The sequence below is a fragment of the Ahaetulla prasina genome, chromosome 7, assembly GCF_028640845.1.
Source record: "Ahaetulla prasina isolate Xishuangbanna chromosome 7, ASM2864084v1, whole genome shotgun sequence".
In the NCBI taxonomy this organism is placed as follows: domain Eukaryota; kingdom Metazoa; phylum Chordata; class Lepidosauria; order Squamata; family Colubridae; genus Ahaetulla; species Ahaetulla prasina.
In genome coordinates, this window is record NC_080545.1 from 2,402,136 (window position 1) to 2,429,687 (window position 27,552).

The 27,552-nt window shown below is 39.3% G+C and overlaps 1 protein-coding gene across 1 annotated transcript; it reads left to right on the forward strand.

The window, feature by feature from the left end:
- Positions 1-404: 404 nt before the first annotated feature.
- Positions 405-21,653, forward strand: SEPHS1 (selenophosphate synthetase 1). The gene is made up of 9 exons (XM_058190553.1): positions 405-733; positions 5,458-5,714; positions 7,359-7,462; positions 8,712-8,819; positions 9,079-9,233; positions 10,138-10,228; positions 11,067-11,166; positions 12,481-12,693; positions 17,366-21,653. Exons 2-9 carry the CDS (start codon positions 5,522-5,524, stop codon positions 17,578-17,580), a joined length of 1,179 nt encoding a protein of 392 aa, XP_058046536.1. The 5' UTR covers positions 405-733; positions 5,458-5,521; the 3' UTR covers positions 17,581-21,653.
- Positions 21,654-27,552: the final 5,899 nt, after the last annotated feature.

Below are 27,552 nucleotides of genomic sequence, written 5' to 3' on the forward strand. Positions count from 1 at the left end.
AGGTTTACTTCACTAACTTAACCCAGCAACAATTCAATTTATCGCTGCTGCAAGGAAAGTCCTAAAGTGGTGCAAAAAAGAAAGACATCTCGCTTAACGACATAAATATGGGGCTCTGTTTTGTGGTGGAAAGCCCAGGGCTGCCTGTATTATTATTTTTTTCCCCCTTAGTTGCAATTAGAAGCCCTGGATCACCTGGTGGCCTCCCATCCGCGCAGAAAGGGGGCGGGGTTTGTGCGTGTGTGTGTGAAGACGAGAAAGTCTCCCCTGAGGCGCCCGCCTTTGCCCCGCCCCGCCCCGCCCTTCCGAAGCTCGAGCCGCCTCAGTGTTTTCCCGCCTTTTTCCTGCGCAGGCGCCCTCGGGGGGAAAGGGGGCTTGTCCGCCGCGCGCGCGCGCGTGCGTGCGTGCGTGTGCGCAGGGAGGGGGGCGGCGCCCTCCCTCCCCTCCGAGGCGGCGCTCGGGCTCAGCCGTTAGTCTCTTGCCCCCCCCCTCTCGGCCGTTTGAGGGAGGGGAAGGAGGCGGGGAAGATTAACCCCCTCGTGCCCGCCCCGACGCTCCTTTCTCGTCTCGCTCTCTCTCCCCCCCTCCTCCTGCGACTGAGGCGGCGCTGAGGGGAGAGGGCGAGCGCGAGCCGGGGCCGGCCAGGCGCCCCGGTGCATTGTGGGACGGAGTGGGGGCAAGCCGGAGCGGCGCGGGGAGTCCCGTCGGCGGGCGGGAGAGCAGCCGAGACGCGGTAAGGAGAAGGCCGCGGGGGGGGGGGAGGGTGGAGAGAGAGAGGGAGGGAGGGAGGCGGGTGAGGAGGGAGGGGTGCTTAAAGGGGAACGCGCCCCCCAGGGTGGGGCGGGGGGAAGCGCGCGAGAAAAGGCCGGAGGGGGCGTGTGTGAGGAAAGCCCGGAGGGGCCCCTTAAAGAAGGCGCTCCTTTAAAAAAAAAATAAATCTTGCCCGCCCCCGGAGGGGAAGAGGTTAATCTTTCCGCCCGCCGACATCTTTCTTTTTTTTTTTTCCCTCACTCCCTCCGTCCCTCCCCGACGGGCGGGGGGAGCGGGAAGGCCTCGCGCGTGCGCACTGCGCCTGGAACGCCCGGAGCGCGAGCCTGGCCTGGCTTCGCGTCGGTCTTTCTCCGCCGCGGCCACGCCCCTCGGGGGGAGGAGCGAGGGTCGAAGCCCCGCCCCCTCTCAGCCGGGCCAGGAAGAAGGCGGCTGGGAGGTGGGTGTGATGGGAGGGAAGGAATGGGTTTCTGCCGCCCTCGGTTGGGCTCCAGGGCGGCTGGGCTTCCCGGTTCCCCGAAAGGCAGGCAAGGACTTCCACCCTGGCTTTTGCTTCGGAGCGTCTCCGGATCAAGCGGGTCCTGGGAACACGACTGGCTGGGCTGCTGCAATTGGGACTGACCAGAAGAACCCACCTTTGCCTGGTCTATAGAGAATCCCTATAGATCTTCCAGGTCCTGGTGGTCTCAAAGGTCTCCTGCTGGAGCAGGGGGTTGGACTAGATGACCTACAAGGTCCCTTCCGACTATTCTCTTCTATTTTCCGTTCTATTCTATTTTCTGTCCTATTCTTTTCTATTTCTATTCTATTTTGCTTTTCTTCCAAAAGGCAAATTGACTTTCTTGGGGGTGGGTTCTTGAAAATGTTCTCAGCCAAGAAGCTTCTTCAGTTCAGTTCCAGTTCAGTCAGTAGGGATGCCTATAGAGAGTCTCAATCATCCAGGTCATCGTTGTCCCAAAGGTGCGAATGAAGGCAAATGCAGGTGGTCCTCAACTTACAACAGTTTGTTTAGTGACCGTACAAAGATACAATGGCACTGAAAGAAGGGATTCGGGATCGTTTTTCACAGAACCATTACAGCATCCCCATGGTCACGTGATAGAAATTCAAACGCTTGGCAATTGACCCATATTTATGATGGTTGCAATGTCCCGGCGTCACGTGATCCCCCTTTGCAACCTTCCAGCAAGCAGTGGGGAAGCCAGCTTCACTTAACAACCATGCTACCAACAGCTGTAGTGATTTCACTTAACAACTGTGGCACGAAAGGGGCAAAATTCACTTAACAAATGTCTCACTTAGCAACAGAAATGTTGATTGGCTCAACTGTGATCGTACCTGTACTGGACTTTCTTGGTTCTTTTTTTTTCTTGAAAACACTTCGCTTCTAATCCAAGAAGCTTCTTCAGTTCTAAACTTTTGTTTTCAAAGAAAGACAAGCAAAGTCCAGTTGCCTTTTGTGGGGAAAAAGCACCTTTAAGACAACCATGACCTGGATGACTGAAAATCTCCATAGACATCCCAGTTGACTGAATTGAACTGAACTGAAAACATTTTCGAGGAAAAAGAAACAAGAAAATCCTGTTGCCTTTTGGAAAAAAAGCACCTTTGGGGCCTGGGTTGCTGGGTTCCTCTAGTGTACCGTACATTTTAGCCAAAAGTATTATATAAACTCAGCGCTCGTGTCTCCACCCATCATTTGGCTGGAAAAACTCTTTCTGTTTAACTTCATGGCTTTTCTGAAGAGCCAGAATGACACGCTTGGGATTCTGTAGCCATCTCTCCAAAATTTTGTACCATTCCTGATATGTGTGTGTAATATTGCACATGTATAATGCCTAGAAGCTCCATTGATCTCAAAAGCCTATAAGGAAGGTCATGAAGAGCTTGGTTATCTGGAGTGTTTGTAAAAGGAATGGTGGTGCCTCATTTGGAAAGAGAAGAAAATGGTTAAAATATTTCTCCTGTTTATTAGTCTTGAGATGTTTAAAACTTCAGCTGTACCATGGCATGATCCAGTTGAATGTAAACTTTTATGTAATTTTCTTTTCAATTTAACTGACCTCTTAAAATGTATTAAGCTCTGACTTTGTTTTAAAGTATCACTTTCTTCATTGAAGTATTTCAGTTGAGTTTCTTTACCAATTTATCTGGTGCAACTCAGTAACATTTTCTCCTAAACATTTTTGTGATTGTGATTTCAAGTATTTTACAACTCTGACATTTACTGGAAGGAGTTTTAATTAAATTTAATTAAAGTATGTGATTACTAAATTCACAAGTATTGGGAGATTATTTTGATGTTCAACTAATCACTTAATTATACAAATACCTATTTATGTGAACTACTTTAGCAAACCAGAAAGTAACAATCTTGTGTTTTCTGTAAACTAGAAAAATGTTTTCCCCCCTCTGATTATGGAATGAAACAAATTGTTCATGTAAGCAGTTATTGACACAAAATAGTAACTCACTGATTGCCAGAACTAATCTGCAGTGTAATGTTCATTCAGACTTTTAATTTGCAATAATAGAGTTACATCTATTTATATATTTGACCGGGTACCACAACTGAGTAGTGCTTCTGCTAGGCCAGAGTTTGTGGTGCTCTGGAACAGTTTTATCTAGAGGAGACATCAATAGCATTATTGACACAGGCTCCAGTTAGATAGCATTTGTGGCACTGCCTGAAACAGTCAGACTCGGCCGTTAATGTTCATGGTTTTCCCTGGGTATTCACTGTTCCTCTGGTTCTCCAAACTCACATACAAAGGATCTTTTCCCAATCATAAGCATAATAGCAAAGTGTATTCATTGGGGACTCAATGTTTGGGTGATAGTGGTTTCTAATTGATGAATGGGGATTAATTATTTCAAATATTTTACTACAACTCACTACATTAAAGAGAATTGTTAAGCACTCAGACCTAACAGTGATTGAATAAACAGTATCCAGAAGCAGTACACATTTATTTTATCCACACACCGGCGGAGTTCACAACATAGAACATCAAATTTAAGGAGGGGGGGAATCTGCAGCATTGTGTGGTCTCCAAACTACCTCTAAAATATGCAGGATGAAAATATTTTCATTTTTTGGTGTTTGGTGAATGATCTGTCAACTATGTTTGTAGCTGATTAGATCACGTTCCTCCACTTTTTAATAACTATTTAGGAAAAGAAGGGGAAGCCAACATTTGCCTCCCCATTTCTCCTTTTGAATAACAGAATTGGTTAGCCAGCAAAGCAGATAAAATGACGATCTAACAAATATCAAACTAAAGAGGCAGTTAGCATATTCACTGTCACTAAGAATGTGGCAAGAAAAGTTTATTTGCTGCCCCCATTTGATGTACAGTTGAAGTTTTCCAAATTGTTTATTGCTGGCCCATTGGGTAAACATTCCAGTTTTGAAAACCTGTTTGGCCTCTTACCATTACAGAATATTTTACAAAATTGTTCATATCCAGTGCCCTAGTTTCAAGTAATAAGAAATGGATATAGGCACTATATTGTTTGATATCAAGGTCTAGAATCATCTGGTAGCTGTCATTTTTCAGATACTTTTGAAGAATATTGATTCTCCGGCATTCATTCCAAATTGGATCCATTCTAGCTTGTCTTGTCTGAATTTAGGGTAGAAAATTAATTGAGTCCTATTGATAGATGGCATAGATCCCAAATTGATATGATTGGCATCCTTCAGGGCATTCTTTATTTCACTTAAACTGCTGGAATAAATACAAATTACAATAATTTATATTGTATTTGTACATTGTACAAAATATTTATAATTCCAAGTATGGTGAAAAGATGACTGAAATTCTGGGATATATGTAAGGTAAACAAATTGAAACTTTCTTTGGGCAAGACCCAAATGTTATTGATGGGGCATTTTCAGTGTGAATGGAAAAGAGGATATGATAGATGTGGCCCTTATCATGGAGACAAAATGTTACCAGGAATTTTTTAAACAAGCAAACAAAAGCAACATATGGATGATTCCTCAACTGCAGGTGTGAATTAAATATAAGATTTGCCAAGTTTTGAACCTTTGATTGTTTAGCTTTAAGCTGCTTTTGTTTTTATGTTTTAACAAACAAATTTCATAAGGCTTCTGAATTATTCTGATATGACCATCAATAATTTATTTGTCTCTGACTTCATTGCTCTTTTCCCTGTCAACCCCTGATAATTCCACATTCATGCACTAAGTTCAGTTGAATTGATGTCTTGGTCTATATTTGGAGTGGTCTCAACAATTCATCTCAACCATCACAGTTTGGCAGGGATTAACATCTACAAAATGCATACAGGCTAACTGAAAAGAAAAATGTCTACTGCTTGAACAGGCATTGCATTTTGGTCTTCATAAGGAATTTCAAAGAGTTTATATGGCCCTTTATTTCTAAATTATCTGTAGTGCACTACAAATGCAAAGATTAAGAACAAAAATCAGTTTGTAATTACATATAATAAGATCAGAGTTGTTTCATTGGTGATTTAACTCCACTAGATTGTCACTGTACAATTTAGCAGACAAAATGAAATCTAATAGGCTGTTTCAGAAAGAATTTTGATGTATTTTCCATACAAAAACAGTTGGGAGATCACATTTTTATATAGAATATGCGACTGTCATAAAAGACAACTTTAATGCTGTATGTTTGTATTTTTTTAAAAACCTAGGATAACAGCCCAACCTATTTCATAAAGAAGAAGAAAATCTGCCGTTACTAACAGTGTGAGAATCATGTCTGTTCGAGAGTCCTTTAATCCAGAAAGTTACGAACTTGACAAAAGTTTTCGGCTAACCCGATTCACGGAACTTAAAGGCACTGGCTGTAAAGTGCCTCAGGACATTTTGCAGAAATTGCTCGAATCTTTACAAGAAAATCATTTCCAGGAAGATGAACAGTTTTTGGGGGCTGTTATGCCAAGATTGGGTAAGAACCTTTTACTGATTATAATTATTTCTTGGGTCTCTGATGCACGTTATTGAAGAGTGGAACGTAAGAGATTCGACTCTCTGTGTTCCACTCTTTTAAAAAATCTTCTGCCTAAAATCATAAGGGAACATTGGCAGTCAGTATCAGCAAAACTGCTCTAGGATTACTGGTCTGGCTCAGTCCTAAAGAAGCTTTAGTTATCCCTCAAGTAGTGATAAGAAAACTTGGATTCTATAACATTTTAAAAACCTTTTGACTTTTTTTTTTATAACCAAAAGCTTTTATTTGTCAGATTAATGTATGGAAATGCTGTTAGCATAAATCTTTTTATCTTTATGGGTGTCTTCTTTTATTTTTAATTTTAATATCGGAATCTTTTCTTTTTATTTTATCCTGCTAATGGTGAATTTAGTTCAAGTTAATTATTCTGTTTTTCTGATTTTGATGTATGTGGCTTAGACACTCACAAATGAAAAATCAAACAATATTAAAAACCAAAGCCATCTATTGTCTATTAATTCAACATTCCAGATATAGATAGTTCTCAACCTACAACCATTCATTCAGCAATTGTTCAAAGTTATGACAATCCTGAAAAAATAGACTTGTAACCCATGGCCAAAATTATGTCTTTAGCAATACCCTATGGTCATATGATCAAAATTCAGGCACTAGAAGATGGATTCTATCTGAAAGCTAAGGCAAAACTCATCTACCTATCTATTTTATTTTTCTAACTATCTTATTTTCCTTCAAAGAAGCAGTGTTGGTGGAGGTTCTGATGTTTTGATTAATTTCAAAACATGCTTTATATTGCTTTTTAGAGTATGGAAAATAGAACAGGTTTGCATGACAAATCTGTGTCTTAAATTTATCATGCAAAGAGGAAATTCTCACTGGTATGATATAGAGATATAGTCGTGTAGCTGTCAGGTAATTTGACATGTATTTTGTATGGCTGTTGCTGCAGGAGGAAAAATCGAAAGCTCTTAAAAGAACATTTGTATGAATAGATTTATTTACATGTAGTCCCTGACTTAACAACAGTTCATTTAGTGACCGTTCAAAGTGGCATTGAAAAAAAGTGACTTCTGACCATTTTTCACACTTACAACCATTGCAGCATCCTGGTGGTCATGTGATTTACATTCAGATGCTTGACAACTGGCTCATATTTATGACGGTCGCAGTGTCCCGGGGTCCTGTATGATCCCCTTTTGCAAGGAAAGTCAGTGGGGAAGCCCGATTCACTTAACAACCATATTACTAATTGAACAACTGCAGGGATTCACTTAACAAATGTGGCAAGAAAGGTCATAAAACAGAGCAAAAATCACTTAACAAATTTCTCCCTTTGCAACATAAATTTTGGGCTCAATTGTGGATGTAAGTCAAGGACAGCCTGTATAATCATTATGTAGCCAAGTGCATGTTACACTTTTTCTCAGGAAGACAATGATGAAGAATGTGGCAGCATCAATGAGAAAAGAAACACTGAACTATCGTTCAGGGCTTTCAGAGTCACACACAGGATATGCACAGTTTGGATTACCTTGTCTGCTAGGAATATGTAGAAGTAGAAAGGCAATTACAAGAACAGGCCAATAATCTGAAAAATAAAGCGAGTTACTTTTATTACAGGGATTGGCATGGATACTTGCGTTATTCCTTTGAGACACGGAGGTCTCTCTTTGGTCCAGACAACAGACTACATTTATCCCATTGTGGACGACCCTTATATGATGGTAAGATGCCGTAAAATGTTGCTCATTTTTGTCAAATAAAAACTCTGGAGGAATTCACCTGGCTTCGGTTTAGTCTTTCTCAGTTTTGTCCATAACTACCAGGCCTTTGAAGAAATTCCTTTCTTTTTCCCAGCTGGGGACTGATCTTGGGTTGAGCATTTAAATAATTTCTACTCTTAACTAAATAAATGCTGGCCTTATACAGTGGTACCTTGGTACTCAACTCCTTTGAAATTCATCAAATTTGGTACTCAACGCAATTTGTCCCACTATTCATTGGTACGCAACGCACAAGCTAGAACTTGTTGCTGTCAGCTGCCTTGTGAATCTCACTATGGTACATTACTCCTTATGGGAAAAATTTGTTTGGTACTCAGCATTGTTGGTATTCATCGTACCTCCTGGAACCAGTTAATGATGAGTACCGAGGTACCACTGTGTAAGGAATTCAGTAATATTCTACTGCATTCATCTAAACTCAGAGCAAAAGGTTTTAACAACTAAAAAATAAAAATGTATTAGTTTACCCAATGGAAAATAACATACAGAGAATTTCTGTTTGGTGCTTAACTTCTCTCTCTTATTGACTATCCCAAATCACTCTGTTGATGCCAAAATTTGGGGGCATCTGATCTGTGACAAGGCCGGTGAAGCATAGGACTGGGCAAAATGTTCAGCGGATGTTCTGCAGTGGATATTAGTGTCGACCACTTGCGTTTCTGGTGGTGTCCCCTAGACAGCTGCTTTGCTGTGCCAGGAGAGGAACTTACACACTGTCTGAGAAAGCCTTTGAAGCAACCATTCTGAGATTTCTGAGAGACGGAGCTGGCAAAGCGATTTAGATAATGTTTGTCCCCATGCATTTAAATACTTTGCACATTCCTGTGATGTGTTTTTTTTTTCTTTAAAACAAATCATTTTTTACATATGTTGCTTTTTAAGGTTTGCTGGTTTTTTTGTGGGTTCTAACTAAGATTGCTTTAATGGTCAAAACTGTTTTGCATCCCAATAAGTAAATAAATTGGTGCATTGCTTAGTCTGCTCAGTATACAACAAGAGCTAAATGCAACAGCAACAGCAATTCTGTTCATTTCTTTCATTAATTATAGTTGCTTCTTCCATCTGCCACCTCAAATTTCAGTTGGTAGATTTTTTGGTCTTGCCCAGTCTCTTTTTAAGGTTAGCTTGGGAAGCAGGTTAAGCATTAAAATAGCCATTCAATAACAATTGTTTATGTTGCTTTTTCCAGGGACGCATCGCATGTGCCAATGTCCTTAGTGATCTTTATGCCATGGGAGTCACCGAATGTGACAATATGTTAATGCTTCTTGGTATCAGTAATAAAATGACAGACAGGGTAAGTTTCTTTAAGTGTGATGATAAATACTAATACGTTATTCTGTGTACCTATAAATTAACATTAATCTGCACAATACAAGTAAATGGTATTTCAAGCATCTATAATCCTGAATCTGCCAATTGTCCACCTCTGTTCTTTCGATTATTAGTTGCTCTTGCTTATATTACCGTCCTTGAAAATTCTAAAAATTATGCTTGACTAGGCAATTGATTTTTCCTACTTGGGTTTTGTTTTGTTTTGTTATTTTTCTCTGAAGGAAAGGGATAAAATCATGCCTCTAATTATCCAAGGATTTAAAGATGCCGCAGAAGAGGCAGGAACATCAGTGACTGGTGGTCAAACAGTATTAAACCCTTGGATTGTTTTAGGAGGAGTGGCCACAACTGTCTGTCAGCCTAATGAGTTTATAATGTAAGTTGGAGCATTTTATGCCAAGGAAAAGGTCCTGAAAGTATTAAAAGAGGTAGCTACTTCTAAAATTCTGAATTGTTTTCTCTTATGTGTTGTTGACTTTGAAGAAATTAAATGCTTGCCTTTGGTTCTGGACTGGGGAGATGAATAACTGCATGTTTTTCTGGTGAAGCTTTGCAAATTGATTAAGAGCGTTCATCTTGCAAAGACACAGTTGATTTAATCGTGACTTGTTTAAAAAGTGAACCCTTGATCAGGCTCACTCAGGATGCCAATCAGTCAGCTATGATTTGCAGTATTCAGTGTTTGGATTAAAATAATGCGGTAAATAAAACAAAAGGAAAAATCATATTGCAGTTTCAGTGATAACTTTAGAACTCATTGTGAGAGCAGTTCTACAATATACCGTGGTTATATTGAGTTTCTATGTGTTCACTGATGAGAACCATAGAGGTAGCTGGTCTATTTCATCCAAATTGGAAAAACAATGTGACTGTAAATCATTTCATGATTCCAGCAGTTAAAAATCTGAGCGCTGAAAATCTGTCTTATTTTCAGTGTCTAAAATAAAGGCAACAAAATCTTACCCAGACAGTCTGTTTTTATAGAGGCAGCAGACACTGAAACTAGTAACAATTTCCTTTTAGGGCAAAATTGTCATATTAGCATTCAATGTGCCTCAGATAAAAATCTACCAATAATCTTCATTACATATTTATAAGCCTTGATGATTATCTAAGGATACATGAAAAATGATAACTTGCGGTAACTAAATGAGTGCCTTTTTTGGTTATATTAATTCTAAATAAGATCTCTGGATAATATTAAATAAACCTGTGGAACAATTACTGAAAAATAATGATGGCATATGTGCTTTTTAATGATATATGTTCATTACTTCTAGGCCAGATAATGCAGTCCCGGGTGATGTGCTGGTGTTAACCAAACCATTGGGAACACAAGTAGCTGTAGCTGTCCATCAGTGGTTAGACATCGTAAGTAAATCACTTTAAATATAAATCCAACAAAGGAGTAGCCCCTATCTGTGACTAAGCTATGCCAAACTTTGATCAAAGTAGGCTAAATGTAATTTATTTCATACCAACCTGTTCTGTTGGTTTATATTATTTTCATATATACATTAAATATCTGGAGATAACCTTGGAATATGGTTTTATATATGTATGGAAAGTTGTCGTTGTAAAAACAAATTTCTGGATGTACATTGACTATGTAGAAATCTGTTTCAGAAAAAAATACTTTTTATTGTACTTGAAGCAAAATTTATTGAAGAAGAGGAAGTGTAGAAAAGCAATAAGATAACCCTGTTTTTCAAGTTTGCCCTTAGAAATTTGTTGTGTAACTGGAAATAAAATACATTCTAAAACTCTGTTTTAGATGCTACTAATTCTCTTTGGTCCTCATCCAGCAAACAGAAAAAGCAGTTAACCAGAATCGGTTTATAAACAAAAGATTGTGGCCGTTCAGATAGTGAAAATCAAAATGCAACAGGAAGTGCTTCAAAGGATTTCTTCAAGTTGGGAGAATTGGCACTTAATGTTGTTCAAATATTAACTGCACGTGTAGATTGTTGAGCTTGAATTGGTGTGCAACCAAGAAAGAAATATTGAGTATTCAGTAAAAAGATCATGCTAGCATGCTGCTAATAACCAATTTTGTTGTATATATGATGTATGATGACAGTAAAGGCTATAAGTGTCCAATCCCATCCTAAGATTATCAGGAAAGGATCAGAAGTAACTGTATATAAAAAAAACCTAAAATACCACAATATAGCTGTACGTAGCCTTTCTCTTTCCTTCTGTGCCTTAGCCAGAAAAATGGAATAAAATCAAGTTGGTCGTGACACAAGAAGACGTGGAACTTGCCTATCAAGAGGCAATGATGAATATGGCAAGACTCAACAGAACAGGTAAGGGAATGGGTGGCCAGTTCGTTTCCGTCAGTGACCAGGAAAAAACAGGGTTTACAGGGGTGCAGTTCTATTTAGATTGCTAGAAAGTCATATGATGAAAATGGCTCTCTGGAATGTTGTACAGATAGTCCTCGACTTACCACAGTTCACTTAGTGACCGTTCAAAGTTAAAACAGCACTGGGGGAAAAAGTCATTTTTCACACTTATGACTGTTGAAGCCTCCCTGCAGTCATGTGATCAAAACTCAGATGCTTGGCCACTGACTCACATTTACGACTGTCGCAGTGTCCCTGGGTCATGTGATCCCCTTTGGCGACCTTCTGATAAGCAAAGTCAACGGGGAAGCCAGATTCACTAAACAACCGGGTGACTCACTTAACAAATGCAGTGATTCGGTTCCCAGTGGTGGCAGGAAAGGTCGTAAAACGGAGCAGAACTCACTTAACAAATATTTCACTTACCAAAAGAAATGTTGGCCTCAGTTGTGGTCATAAGTCCAGGACCACCTGTATTACGTATGTTTCTAGCTATAGAAGAAAGACACGTTGATGCAATGGTAAAGGCCTCAGGACTAGAAACCTGGAGGATATGAGTTCCAGTCCTGCCTTCATGCTGTCGGATGTCTTAAGGCATGCCACTTTCTTTCAACTTCGGAAGAAGCAGGGCAAGCCACTTCTAAACAGGTTGCCAAGAAAAATGTGTGGCTTGGTTCAGGCGGTCACTCAATCATTCGGTCTCTCTGTCTCCCCTATCCCTCGTCTCACACACACACACAGACTTTTTTCTCATATTATCTGTTACTGTAGATACATACCAGACATGGTTGTAATTTTTTCCAAAGAAGAAAATGCAACCATTCATGTTGCGATTGGAAATAAACGTTTGGAAAGAAAAAAAATGATTTCTACAATGCATTTTCAGAAAATTTAAGGCTGTCCCACTCTTAACAGCAATTGGGAATATTTTTTTTAATCTATAAATCTTCTGAGACAGGACGATATTTCCAAACGATTTTGCCAAAAGGAGATCAGGAATAGATCGTCCATATGCGGGAATGTATGGGGTTTTTTTTCCTCCTGAAGAAGTTTTATTCTAGTTAACTTTAACAGACAGATTAACAGACAGTTGGAAGGGACCTTGTAGGTCATCTAGTCCAGCACACACACACACATGGCCCAAGTAGGAGACCCTACACCATTTCTTCAACTTTATTTGAAGGGAGCTTGAAATGTAAACTCTGATCTAATACTCAGAGGTAGGCTGAATTCTGAAGTTGCTTAACCATTTTCCTCTCTTTCTCTCCTCTCAAGCTGCAGGGCTCATGCATACGTTCAATGCTCATGCAGCCACGGACATCACCGGCTTTGGAATCCTGGGACACGCACAAAATCTAGCAAAGCAGCAACGCAACGAAGTGTCCTTCGTTATCCACAACCTCCCTGTTCTTGCCAAAATGGCTGCAGTTAGCAAAGCTTGTGGGAATATGTTTGGTCTCATGCATGGGACTTGTCCAGAAACATCAGGTAATATACATACATACATACATACATACATACATATATACATACATATGTAGGTCTTTGGTTATTCGGGTTTTCTCCTGCGTAAAATTAGAAGTGTCTTGGCGACGTTTCGACCAAGCAGACTGACACCTACCATGAAGATGTAGCACGACCATGAACACGAAGCCAAACAACAGCAATGCAGTTCACCAGCTCAAATCTCCCTGCAACTCAGACTAATCTGAGTACAACCAAGCCCCCACCCAAACAGGACACACCCCCAGCCAATCAGAGCACAAAAAAAACCCCATGCAATCAGAACACAGCCAAGCTCCCACCCAATCAGTTCAAACCCCCATTAGTAGTTAAAAGGAAGAAACAGCTGCGATCACACATTGCTCCTAGAAGCATGAAGCTGAAGCCTGAAGATGACGAATGAGACTTTGTCGAAACGTCGCCAAGACACTTCTAATTTTACGCGGGAGAAAACCCGAATAACCAAAGACCTACATATAACCTCCCGTGAAAACCTCAGAAAAATACATACATATATACATACATACATACATGCATGCATACATACATACATACATATATATATATATATATATATATATACACACACACACTTAATTTTTCAATCTATTTCTTTCCCTCTTTTCCGCTACCTTAGCAACTTTAAGATGGGTGAACTTCAACTCCCAGAATTCCCCAGCATGGTCTAATAACAATGTCTGCAACACTGGCCCTTATTCTCTCTCCAATAGGAATCCACTCTTCTCTGGAGAAGAATATGAATTGGCTATCTCATCTTCCACAATAGGAAATTTGATCTATCTCCTCATTAGATGCAGACCCCGGGGAGATACCACTGTCTGAAAACATGTCTGCCTGGAATAGATAGCGCCCCCGTAGCCATTCCCTTCACGCTGAAATCCAGCAGTCCTATCAGCCGCTCCAAGATTTGGTCTTCAGAATCCCCGGCCATGCCAATTCTCATAATGGTGCTTGTAGCTTCCTAAATAGGGTCAGAGATGAAAGGAAGGAAACGTCTAGGCAGCCAACAAAGAAAAAACGCTCCTCATTCTGTTACCATGTAGGTTTTGTTCCTTTGGCATATTGGTTCAGTAGCTAGAGCAGAGCCCAATCTATCTATGCATCTAAAATAGAGAAGCATTAACGAAATGTGAACATGACTTCTAGGCCATCTGTTTGGTGATAAAAGATCTTTTAAAATATCCAGGTTTTCTTTGCAAAAGCTCCTTAGTAACAGGCACAATTGATAGTGTGAATGACATAAAAATAAATACATAGAAACGGACCCTAGAATACCAGTGACATGTCAGAGCTTCCACCAATGCCTCTTTTAGGTATAGTTCAACCTGTGATTCTTACCAACTAGAATAATATTGGTGCTTCCTTATCAAAGTTCTAGCAATTTTGTTCCTGACCATTCCTGTTTATTCCAGTGCTAGAATTTAAACTTTTTTATTGATTGATTGATCGATCAAATTTATATAGTGAAGCTGATTTATTGTTCTGCAATACATGAAAAATACATAAAAATCCCTTTCAGATCAACTGAATTTTCATAATGGAAGATATTATCTTTGATGTCCTGTTACAAATAGAATACTTACGAAAGAAAATGTGTGCAACACATTATTACTCCAGGATGCCTGTGCCACATACTGGTCATTGTGCTGCTAAAAAAAATGGTTCCTTAGAGATTCTTATAAATGGTCAGTGGATGGCGCTGTTTCTCCAGATAACCCCAAACAACTGGACTGTATCTTGGAAACCTGTGCTAAAAAAAATCTGCGTTTGACAGATGTGGATTTGGCTATATACACATCAGAAGCAATATTGTGCAAGTCAGAAATTCTGCCACGCAAAACAAATTCCTAATTACTGCTTTTTTCCCCCACACTGTGTGTTAACATCGCTTTGCATTTAAAGCTATAATAGCAGATTGTCCACACTTCAGAATGATCAATGATGATAGTTTACGTTCCTTTGAATTTGAGGGCTTACTGGATGAATAGGCATTGCCATTAAATGTTTAAATTATAAATTTAAATTGTATTAATTTATATGAGGAATTGGTATTAAAATATGCCATTGGCATTGTTTCTACCCACTTTCCTGATGGGGTTTGGATTCCGTACCATTCAATTTAGTGGCTTTGCTCAAGATTTTCTCCAATTTGTCACTGTCCTTTTCAAACTGTTAAACACAACAACTTAGAACCCAATTTAGAATTGCAAACAGGGTTTGATCAGGGAGAAGTAGAATGGAATAATTGTACTGTAAATGATTTGGACTTCACATTGTATTAATCCATCCCAAGACAGCATTTGCCTTTTTACCAGCTACTTTGACCTAGTGGCTCACTTCACATTTTTCCCTGTCCACTTCCATCCTATTCTTTTTCATCCCACTGCTAAAGGCCTGTCTAGATTATTTTTTGTTAATCTCCTGCCAAATATCAGCCATTTCTCCCAGTCATCTGCAGACCTGATCCAAGTCACTAATAGAAAAAGTTTGGGAATCGCACTAAGCCCTGCGGCATTCCGTTCAGAATTTCTCTCTAAAGTTGAAGTGAAAGCCATTAAAGAGCCTTCTTGAATCTGGCTGCTTCATCTGTGGACCCCATCTGAAAGCAGAGAAAAGAATAGGGATAGGATAGGATAGGATAGGATAGGATAGGATAGGATAGGATAGGATAGGATAGTAAAATTGTCACTTTGAATGTACACTAATCAGCATACATTAAAATGAAATTTCTTCTTTTGTATTGAAAAAGTTTTATAACAAACAAGTTTTTTTAAAGAAATTCTCCCCTCCCCCCCTCCCCCCCAGAGACTTCCCAGAGCAAAATACAGGGTATAACATCTAACAAACATACGCTAAAATACTACAAAAACCATACCCCATAATCCCTTCTCCCCCATTGATCCCTTAACTCCCCATTCCCCTTTTAAACTAATACCCAAATACAATACAATCCCTACCATCATTCATATGCTATTTGATACGTTTTGGTCTGATACTTATTTTGAATATAATCAATCCATTTTCTCCATTCCACTATGTATCGTTCTTGTGAGTAGTCTTTCAAATACGCAGAAATTTTTGCCATTTTTGCTAAGTTTGAAACTTTTAAGTGTTTCTTAAAAGTTCTTCAATTGTAGGCAGTTCTTCTTTCTTCCAATGTTGCGCCACCAAAAGTCTCGCTGCTGATATTAAGTTCAATATCAATTTAGTCTCTATTACTGTACAATCTGTGATTATGCCTAGTAAAAACAGCTGTGGTGTAAACTTTATCTTCTTTTTCAAAATGTTCTGCATAATCCACCATATTTTAATCCAAAAACGATTTAATTTTTTTACAAGTCCAACATATATGATAATAAGTAGCATCTTCACAATCACATCTCCAACATTTGGGTTGCACATTCGGATACATATATGCCAACTTCTTAGGATCTAAATGCCATCTATAAAACATTTTATAAAAATTTTCTCTTAAATTTTGTGCTTAAGTAAATTTAACATTCCTAACCCAGATTTTCTCCCACGTTTCCAACATTATAGGTTGTTGAATATTTTGTGCCCATTTTATCATACAATCTTTAATTAATTCCGTTTCTGAATCTATTTCTATCAAAGCATTGTATAACCTTTTAATATGCATTTGACTTTGATCTCTAATTTGTTTTACCAAATTTTCCTCAATTAGCTCAATACCACTTTTCTGGTCCGCACTCCATATAGATTGCAATTGTCCATACTGAAACCATGTGCATTAAAATGAAATTTCATTGCATTTATTGCATTCTCAAAGGGTCACCACTTCCAATATACGCTACATAAACATGACTAAATAAATTAAAATAAATTTATTTATTTATTTATTTATTTAATCAAATTTGTATACCGTCCTATCTCCTGGAGGACTCAGGGCGGTTTACAGGCCAATAAAATACAAATATCAAACAAAGTAAAAACTGATTAAAAAACTTATTAAATAGGCCATATACCCCATATATTATATGACACAGAGAGACCACATAGTTCGGATGTATACGTGGTACACGGCAAGAAAAACAACTCTTGTGCGTTTACCAGAGGGATGGCCTAGGGCAGTGGTGGCTTTTTGCCGTCGCGTGCCAAAAGCGGGGGAGTGCAGGGGGTTGCGCATGCCCACACGCATAATTCAATGCGCCCCGCCCCGTCCTACCCTGTGCATGCGCACACCTCCTGCGCTCCCCCCGCTTTTGGCACGCAGTGGTACAGTGGGCCCGGTAGGCCCTTTTTTTCCCCATCCCCAGGCTCCAGAGGCTTTTTTTGAGCCCGGGGAGGGCGAAAACCGCCTTCCCCACGCCGAGGCCCTCCGGAGGCTGGAAATGGGCTGTTTGCCAACTTACGGTGGCAAAGAGCTGAGCTGTGGCAACGTTTGCGTGCCCACTGATATGCCTCCGCATGCCACCTGTGGCACGCATGCCATAGGCTCGCCATCACAGGTCTAGGGAGTGAAGCTGTTGCAGAATCTGGTCATCCTGCTAGGAATACCATCACAATTGGTGCAAAGTTTAATCAATAGATAACCGTTAAAAATCCGAGCAAGCCTGGCAGCAACTTTGATTTGACCTTTGAACGAGAGCTAACACCCTCCCTTCTCCTTTTGCAGGAGGCCTCCTTATCTGTTTACCCCGGGAACAAGCAGCCCGTTTCTGCGCTGAGATCAAGTCTCCAAAATACGGCGAAGGTCACCAAGCATGGATTATTGGGATTGTAGAAAAGGGAAACCGCACTGCCAGGATTATAGACAAACCTCGAATCATCGAAGTCGCACCCCAAGTAGCCACGCAGAACGTAAACCCCACGCCCGGGGCAGCTTCTTAATCCTAGAAGAAATAGTTCTCTCTCTCTCTTTTTTTTTTTTGGTTTTGTTTTGTTTTTGTTTGTTTCATTTTTAAAAAAAACAAAAAATAGATCTATTTCCTTTATCATCTTACAGCCTAAAGAACTGTGTATAAAAAAAAAAGAGAAGAAACACATTGTGTCTGCAAATCTGGTGGCCTTAGGTTGGTTGGAGCGAGTGAATTTAACTCCCTTGCCTTTTTTCCCCTCTTTTTTTCCTCTCCCCTCCCTTTTCCTGTTACATGAACTGAAGATGCTCCTATCTCGAGGCAGCTTCTGAGTTGAGAATGATATTGTTATCCAATACGGTTGATTCATTTTGAATCTTTAGACACTGATCTCTCGCCGCACGGGCTCTTTTCTTAAAAGGTGCTTTCACGTAGCGTCCGGCATTGCCCACCGTGGCATCAAATGCAATTTGTGTCCTTTTTTTTTTAAATAAATATTTTAATTTTTTTTTTTTGAGGCTATATGTATATTTATCACTAGCTCTAATTTTGGATGCCTTGAATGAAATTCCAAAAGGCAATAAAATTTTGATGCACAAGGAACTGAACCCGGAAGCAAAGAGGGTTGTATGTCTACCTACGTTCCGTCTTTTCATTTATACGATTTAGTCGTCTTCTCCGTGAAAATCTACGGCCTCGGACTTAGCATGGTAGTACAGTCTGTTAACGGAAACACACAAGTGCTGCCTTCTACAGAGAGCACGTCAGAGTGTGAAGGAAGGAGTAATTTTGTTAGCTCAGACAATGTTTACTTTGTATTACCAATAATCATTTCCTTTTTATCGATGGTATAAACGACATGTCAGTTTTCAGCGGGATGGGGTGTGCTGAGAAGCAGCAGAAATATTGCCAACTGAAGGGGAGGGTATTCTATAATCATTTACAATTCACTATATAATTACACAATTAATTTTAAAAATATAACCAATTTTTTTTTAAAAAAAACCCTGTTCTGTGGATGGTAGTGTTTAATACATTTTATATTTTGTATAGTGATTATATTTTTTTGCTTTTCTTAAAACCGGCTGTCTAGTATGATGCTTAGTATTTTTGTTCGGCCTACATTCTTGTGCACGCTTTTGTGATGTGTTTAAAAGCTACGTTGCCAACTTTGCAGCCTGAACTTAAGCTTATTATTTGAATAAATATTTAATTTTTTTATTGCTCTTGTGCAAGTGGATGACTTTTTAACTTGTATGCCTAAACTCTACTGGGAAGTGAGAACAAAGTGTTTAAATCAGGTTGCTACCTTTAAATTAATTGCCACAAGTTTTTAAAAGGGTTTGTTTTTTCATCTAAAGCTATATAGTATTTAATTCCCAGTATCATAATGTAAAATGTGACTATTCAAACATCATGATAGGTCATATGAATACCTCTTCCTGCTAACAGTTGCACATATACAGTAAATGTTTCTGATTCCGGAAGCGTTTACTGAAAACCTGTATTTTAATCTGGTTGGCTTTTATGTATAAAAATGTTTTTAAAAAAGAGATTGTAACAGGCAGCTTTGCAATAAGAACCTCTTCTTATGCTTATAGTTTTTAGAGAATGAATGAACCTGAAATAGAGAAGTTATTCTGAAAGATCTCATACATGCAACAGCTCTTTTTGAGTGAAGATACTTGTGTTCTTTGGTGGTTGGATTTTACCTTTTTTTATTTTTTTGTACACAATAATTTGGTATTACACTCTTGCACATTGTGAACTTGTCCTTAAATTGTGATTATATAATTTTAAAACACAAAAATTTTACATGTGAGGTTGTGTGCCATATTGCGAGAAATGGCAGCAATATATATATGGAAGTTCATATGTATTTCAGTTCCTATTCTGTATTTCTCCACTTGAGAATACATAATTATTGAAACTCGTACTACTCCTATATATAGGAAATCAATGCAAATAAGAGCAAATATTTGCAGCTCAGGGTTGAATTGGCCGGGGAGTGGGGGCACCTTGGTGTTGTTTAAGCTTCAACTGTTTTCTTGCAGATGTTTCATTACCCAACTAGGTAACATCAGAGCTAGAATGGAGTGGGGTTTGCTCTCTTTAGATAGATAGATAGATAGATAGATAGATAGATAGATAGATAGATAGATAGATAGATAGATAGATAGATAGATAGATAGATAGATAGATAGATCTTTTTATATGCCCCGTCAGTGTTGGCGGGAGTGTTGTTTCTTGATCATTCCTTGATTGCGCTGTTGTGTAGTGCAAAAGTTACAATGGGACTGGGAAAAAAAACTTACTTACGACCATTTTCCACAGTTATGACCATTGCAGTATCTATCCTCCGTGGTCATGTGATTTACATTCGGATGCTTGGCAACTGGTTCACATTTATGACGTTCACCGTATCCCGGAGTCACGCAATCCCCTTTTGCGACCTTCTGACAAGCAAAGTCAGCAAGGAAGCCCGGATTCACTTAACGACCGTGTGACTGAGAACCGCAGCGATTCGCTTAACAAATGTGGAGAGAGAAGTCGTAACGTAACAAATTCCTTACTCTGCAACTTAAATTGTGGGCTCCATTGGGGGCCGCAAGTCGAGGACTCCCTGTACAAGCCACACAAGCTATGAGAAGGATAATGCTATGTTATATTTCAAAAACATCCGATTGTAATGGCCACATGGTATCACCGAAGCACACCAACCAACTCCCATCAACGGCTGCAAGGAAACAGCCAAGCTCGGACAGCAACAAGGACCCCTCAACCAATGCAAAATGACTCCGGATATAGTTTGTATAGCTTGCTAAGTCTTTTCATCAACTTCCTCTAGATCCTTGAACCATCATGGCAAAAGGCGTTCTACACTCTCTTAAGAAATCCTGTGATTTATAATCTGCACTGGTTCAAGTAATTTCTGAGTGGCAAATGAATTTTAGCAACTCTCGCATGCCAAACACCTGTTTAATTCCACAATGTACAGTGGGCAATTGGAAATATAGAGCAGATTTTGTCGAAATTATTTGGTACACAAGTCTTCCAAGTCACCTTATATTTTTTTTTTCACTAATTTTTTTTTTAATGTTCAGAAAGAGCTATTTCAAACGAACAATTTTTTTTAAAAGTGTAATGTTTGATTGTGTTTTGCAAAAAATGCGGTGGAATAAATTACCAATTCAGTGATAATGGAATCTGACTTCTGTAGTTAAATGGTTTGTTTGTTGAGTTGAGAAAAATTCAAAAAATTTATTCTCCAGAAGGGCTTCTCGAAATGTAATTCTTTGGTTTTTGATTCTGCTAGAGACGTCGTAGCAGAGACAGCAAAATGCAACACCTTGTTCCACGTTATTTTATCTACCACATTTATATACAACCCACTCCCATCAGGTTTCAGATCATCTTTTAAAAATACCCCTAAAAACAATAATTGTGTAGGAGCTTATACAGTGATGCTAATTTATTTGTGGAGGATCGAAAGCTACATCATTAAAACAAATATTTAATTCTGTTTCTGAAATATTTAAAACTTCACCGGGTTAGGACAAATTCTGAATCAATGTTCAATATTTGGATCTCGGATGTAAGGGCCAAAATACCTTTTGAAATCAGTGAGTCCGTTTTCAAGGTCTAAATATTTTCATTTAGATACTACTGACATATAGAAGACAAATTTGGTAGGATTGCAACCTATCTTAATGTAAACATAGAGCTAAATTAGTTTCCCTATCTTACATGTGTTAAATTTCAGCTTCCACAATTCTTGGCAAGGTCTAAAGAGGTTGTAGAATTAAGATATCTTGAAGGCAAGTAATTTTAAAATGTTAAAAAGTTCTCTGAATTTCCTTGATTAATAACATTTTACTTTCTTTGTGGCTTATATATTGCAATTTTACAAACAGGAAACAGCATCTTTTAAGAGATTAACAGAGTTGGAAAAGACCTTGCTAGTCATCTAGTTCAATCCCCTGCCCAAGTAGGAGACCCTGCATCTGCCTCTACCTAGGATCGAACTCACAACCTCCTGATTGTGAGGCAAGAGCTCCACATTTTAACATCTATCTGGTTGGTTACTGCATAAATATTTCTGGATTATAATCCGTGTTATTTTTATTAAATCTGTGTTTCAGTGTGATGTGTGCATTTTTATACTGATTAATGTGACTAAACATTCTGTGTTTTTTTTTAAATCTGTAGGAAGTTTTCTAATAAATTCTTTGCTTAGCAGTCAGAATCTTCTGTAAACTTTAATCCATGAGAAATGGATTTTGGAACAAAGCAGAAAATCAGGGTTATTTGGATATGGCATTAATAAGTCTTTTTTAAATGAAAAAGACAGTTGTGAATCTAGATAACTTCATTTTTTTTCTTTCCCAATTGAGAGGTTTCTGATAAGATAATAAATTTCACTCCAACCCATTTCTTAGTGAGAACTGAAAGTATATTTAAAAAAAGAACACCCCACCTTTACTAAATCAATTTTCTTTTATTTTTGTAATGACCATTTTTATTATAACATGTTTTCTCAGAAGTACAATTAGAATAGAATAGAATTCTTTATTGCCCAATTATGATTGGACGCACAAGGAATTTGTGCATATGCTCTCAGTGTACATAAAAAGAAAAGATACATTCCTCAAGAATCATAAGATACAATACTTAGTGATAGTCATAGGTTACTTATAAGCAATCAAATTATAGTAGGAAACAAAACAATATAAATTGTAAAGATACAAGCAACATGGTTGTAGTCATAAGTGGGAAGAGATAGGTACTAGGAAGGAAGAGAATAATAGTAATAATACAGTCTTGGATAATTTGACGTTGTGGGAATTAGTTGTTTAGCAGAGTGATGGCATTCTTGTGTCTAGTAGTTCTGGTGTGCAGTGCCCTGTAGTGTCGTTTTGAGGGTAGGAGTTGAAACAGTTTATGTCAAGGATGCGAGGGGTCTGTAAATACAATATTTTCACGGCCCTCTTTTTGACTCGTGCAGTATACAGGTCCTCAATGGAAGGCAGGTTGGTAACCATTGTTTTTTCTGCAGTTCTAATGATCCTCTGAAGTCTGTGTCTGTCTTGTTGGGTTGCAGAACCAAACCAGACAATTATAGAGATGCAGATGACAGACTCAATCATTCCTCTGTAGAACTGGAGCAGCAGCTCCTTGGGCTGTTTGAGCTTCCTGAGTTGGCGCAGAAAGAACATTCCTTATTTGATGAAGTTTTTGATGTTAGCTGTCCATTTTAGAACTTGCGATATGGTAGAACCTAGAAATTTGAAGGTTTCTACTGTTGATACTGTGTTGACTAGTATTGTGAGAGGTGGAAGTATAGAAGGGTTTCTCCTAAAGTCTACCACCATTTCTACGGTTTTGAGTGTCTTCAGTTCCAGATTGTTCCGGTCGCACCACGAGACAAGTTGTTCAATCTCCCGTCTGTATGCGGATTCATCATTGTCTTGAATGAGACCAATCACTGTTGTGTCATCTGCGAACTTCAGTAGCTTAACAGATAGATCGTTAGAGATGCAGTCATTGGTATACAGAGAGAAGAGAAGTGGGGAGAGCACACAGCCTTGGGGGGCCCCTGTGCTAATTGTACAGGTATCTGATGTGATTCAGCCTAGCTTCACCTGCTGCTTCCTGTTTGTTAGGAAGCTTGTGATCTACTTACAAGTGTGTTCAGGTACCTGTAGCTGGTTTAGCTGAGTGTCTGGAATGATGGTATTGAATGCTGAACTAAAGTCTACAAAGAGGAGCCTTGTGTAGGTCTTTGGAGATTCAAGATGTAGGATGTAGTGCAGAGTCATATTAACAACATCATCTATTGATCTATTTGCTCGGTAGACAAATTGCAAGGGGTCTAACAGCAGATCCATGATGGTTTTCAGGTGGGCCAGCACTAGCCTTTCAAAGGTTTTCATGACTACAGATGTTAAAGCAACTAGTTTGTAGTCATTCAGTTCCTTGATGGTGGGCTTCTTCGGCACTGGGATGATGGTAGAGCGTTTGAAGCAAGAAGGAACATAACACATCTCTAGTGATTTATTGAAAATATGGGTGAAGATGGGGGCCTATTGGTCAGCATAGACTTTTAAGCAAGAAGGAGTTATCTTGTCTGGCCCTGGTGCTTTTCCTGGCTTTTGTCTGTGAAACCGACCTTGCACCTCATTTTCTGTAATCACCAGAGGTGTTGGGCCTAATGGGATGGGGTCAGTTGTAGGAGGCTTAGCTGTTGTTGGTGTGAGATGGGTGGCAGTTGTTTTCTCTCAAACCCACAGTAAAACACATTAAGGTCATCTGCCAGTTGTTGATTTCCTTCAGCATGGGAAGGAAGGAAGTTTGCTGTAACCGATTATATTTTTAAGAGTTTTCCATACGTTTGCTGGTTCATTTGTTGAGAACTGATTCTTTAGCTTTTTAGATCAGCTTCTTTTTGCTGCTCTGATCTCCCTTGTTAGTGCATTTCTGGCCTGATTGTACAGCATTCTATTGCCTTTTCTGTAGGCTTCTTCTTTGGTACAACATAGCTGCTTAAGTTTAGGTGTGAACTAAGGTTTATTGTTACTATATATTCGCAGGTTTCTGGTCGGCACACATAGGACTTCACAAAAACTGACATAAATAAACATAAGCCTCCTCCCTTCTTTTTACCAGATGTTTCTGCTCTGTCTGCTCTTTGTATCTGAAATCCTGGGATATCCAGACTGCTATCATCAGTTGACTCATTTAGCCAGGTTTCAATGAAGCAGAGAGCTGCTGAAAATTGTAAAAGTCAGAATTGCATTTATTTAAAAGAAGTATTTCATCCATCTTATTAGCGAGTGAAGGTAAATTAGTCAGAAATAGTGAAGGGATTTATTTATCTTTCTATTTATCTGATATAAATTTATCTTTTTATGCAAAAAAAAAGAATAAAAAGAAAAATAGAAATACTAAGGAAAATGGGACGTTGTATGCTTTTAAAAATATACAATTCAATCGAATCAATCAGAATAGAGTTGGAAGGGACCATGGAGGTCTTCTAGTCCAACCCCCTGCTCAAGCAGGAAACCCTATACTATTCCAGATAGATCGTTGTCCAATCTCTTCCTAAAAACCTCCAATGATGGATCATTCACAACTTCTGAAAGCAATCTGTTCCACTGGTTAATTGTCCTCACTGTTAGGAAGTTTCCTTAATTCCAAGTTGCTTCTTTCCTTGATTAGTTCCCATCCATTTTTTTTTTATCCTGCCTTCTGGTGCTTTGGAAAATAGATTGGCCCCGTCTTCTTTGTGGCAGCCCTTCAAATACTGGAACACTGCTATCATGTCCCCCCTAGTCCTCCTTTTCTCTAGACTGGCCAAACCCAAAATCTGCACTGTTCTTCGTATATTTTAGTCTCCAGGCCTTTAATCACCTCAGTTGCTCTTCTCTGCACTTTTTCCAAAGTCTCAACATCTTCTTTTGTAATATGGTGACCAAAACTGGATGCAATATTCCAGGTACGACCTTACTAGGGTTTTGTAAGGCAGTACTAATACTTCACCTGATTTAGGCCTCTGTTTATGCAACCCAGATTTATATTAGCTTTTCTGGCTATTGCCACACATTGTTTAAGGGCTCAGCCATTAGGACTCCCAAGTTCCCTCTCACAGTTCCTGTTTTTGAGTCAGGTTTTGCCTAATCTGTACTTGCACAAATTGTGGCAAGTTCTTAAAGAGATGGGAGTACCAGACCATCTTATTTGTCTCTTGAGAAACCTGTATGTGGGTCAAGAAGCAACAGTGAGAACTGGACACAGAACCACTGATTGGTTCAAAATTGGGAAAGGAGTCTGGCAAGGCTGTATACTGTAACCCTGCCTTTTAACTTATATGCAGAGCACATTATGGGAATTCATGGGATTCATCTGTGGGTGGGGGGAGGGGGCTAGATGAATCAAAAATTGGAATTAAGATTGCCGGGAGAAATATCAACAACCTCAGATATACAGATGATGCCACTCTAATGGCAGAAAGTGAAGAGGAACTAAACTGCCTCTTGATGTGGGTGAAGAAGAAGAGTGCAAAAGTTGGCTTGAAACTCAACATTAAGAAAACTAAGATCATGGCATCCAGCCCTCTCAATTGCTGGCAAATAGATGGGGAAGAAATGGAGGCAGTGACAGATTTTAATTTCCTGAGCTCCAAGATCACCGCAGACGGGGACTGCAGCCAAGAAATTAAAAGATGCTTGCTCCTGGGGAGGAAAGCTATGGCAAAGCTAGACAGCGTACTAAAAAACAGAGACATCACCCTGCCAACAAAAGTGCGTCTAGCCAAGGCTCTGGTTTTCCCAGTTGCCATGGATGGCTATGAAAGTTGGACCATAAGGAAGGCTGAGCACCAAAGAATGGAGGCCTTTGAACTCTGGGGCTGGAGAAGACTCCTGCGAGTCCCTTGGACTGTAAGGCAATCCAACCGGTCAGTCCTAGAGGAGGTCAACCCTGACTGCTCTTTAGAAGGCCAGATCCTGAAGAGGAAACTCAGATACTTTGGCCACCTAATGAGAAGGAAGGACTCACTGGAGAAGAGTCGAATGCTGGGAACGATGGAGGGCAAAAGAAGAAGGGGACGACAGAGAAGGAAGTGGCTGGATGGAGTCCCTGAAGCAGTCAGCAGGCGTGAGCTTAAATGGATGGTAGAGGACAGGAAGGCCTGGAGGAACGTGGTCCATGGGGTCGTGATGAGTCAGACATGACTTCGCAACTAACAACAACAACCACTTTTGATTTTTCTTGCCCATGTGTAAAACCTTGCTTTTCCCCACATTAAACTTCATGTTGTCTGATAGGGCCTATTGTTCAAATCTGTCAAGATCTTTTTGGATGCTGAGCTTGTCTTCTAGGGAGTTGGCTACTCCTGCCAGCTTAAGTGTCATCTGCAAATTTGATGAGTTCCCTCATCTAAGTCATTTATAAAAATACTGAGTACTGGGCCTAAGACAGAATCTTTTTGAATTCAGTTGAATAGTTGAATAAACTGAATATTTATTCAATATATTTATTGAATTTATAATATAAATATATTTAAGGGATTTGGCTGAATATTTGAATAAATCATTAAAACTAGATCCTGAGAAAATCAATCAGGTTTTTTTCCCATTGACCATTTAGTCCATTTTCATTCGGAATAAGAAGTTGATTAAAGCCAGCCAGGTGCAGTAGCAGCTGCCAAAAAAGCTAATGCAATCCTTGGTTGCATAAACACAGGCACAGAATCAAAATCACGTGACATATTAATATTGCTTTATAAAGATTTAGTAAGACCACACCTGGAATATTGCATCCAGCTTTGGTTACAACATTACAGAAAAGATGTTGAGACTTTCGAAAAAGTGCAAAGAAGAGCAACTAAAGATGATTAAAGGCCTGGAGACTAAAACATATGAAGAACGATTGCAGGAGTTGGGTATGGCTAGTCTAGAGAAAAGAAGGACTGGGGGGGGGACATGATAGCAGAATTCCAGTATTTGAGGGGCTGCCACAAAGAGGAGGGTGTCGATCTATTCTCCAAAGCACCTGAAGGCAGGACAAGAAACAACGGAGGGAAACTGATCAAGGAGAGAAGCAACCTGGAATTGAGAAACTTTCTAACAATGAGAACAATCAATCAGTGAAACGGCTTGCCACCAGAAGTTCACACAACATAGAATACAACATTTCACACAACAACATAGAATTTATTGGCCAAGTGTGATTGGACACACAAGGAATTTGTCTTGGTGCATATGCTCTCAGTGTACATAAAAGAAAAGATACCTTCATCAAGGTACAACATTTACAACACAATTGATGGTCAATATATCAATATAAATCATAAGGATTGCCAGCAACAAGTTATAGTCATACAGTCATACTATTTAACACCACAGACAATACTTCTATCATTCAAAACGACCTTGAACATCTATCCGCTTGGTCTAAAAATTGGCAGCTCCAAATTTCAACCAGCAAATGCTCAGTCTTACATATA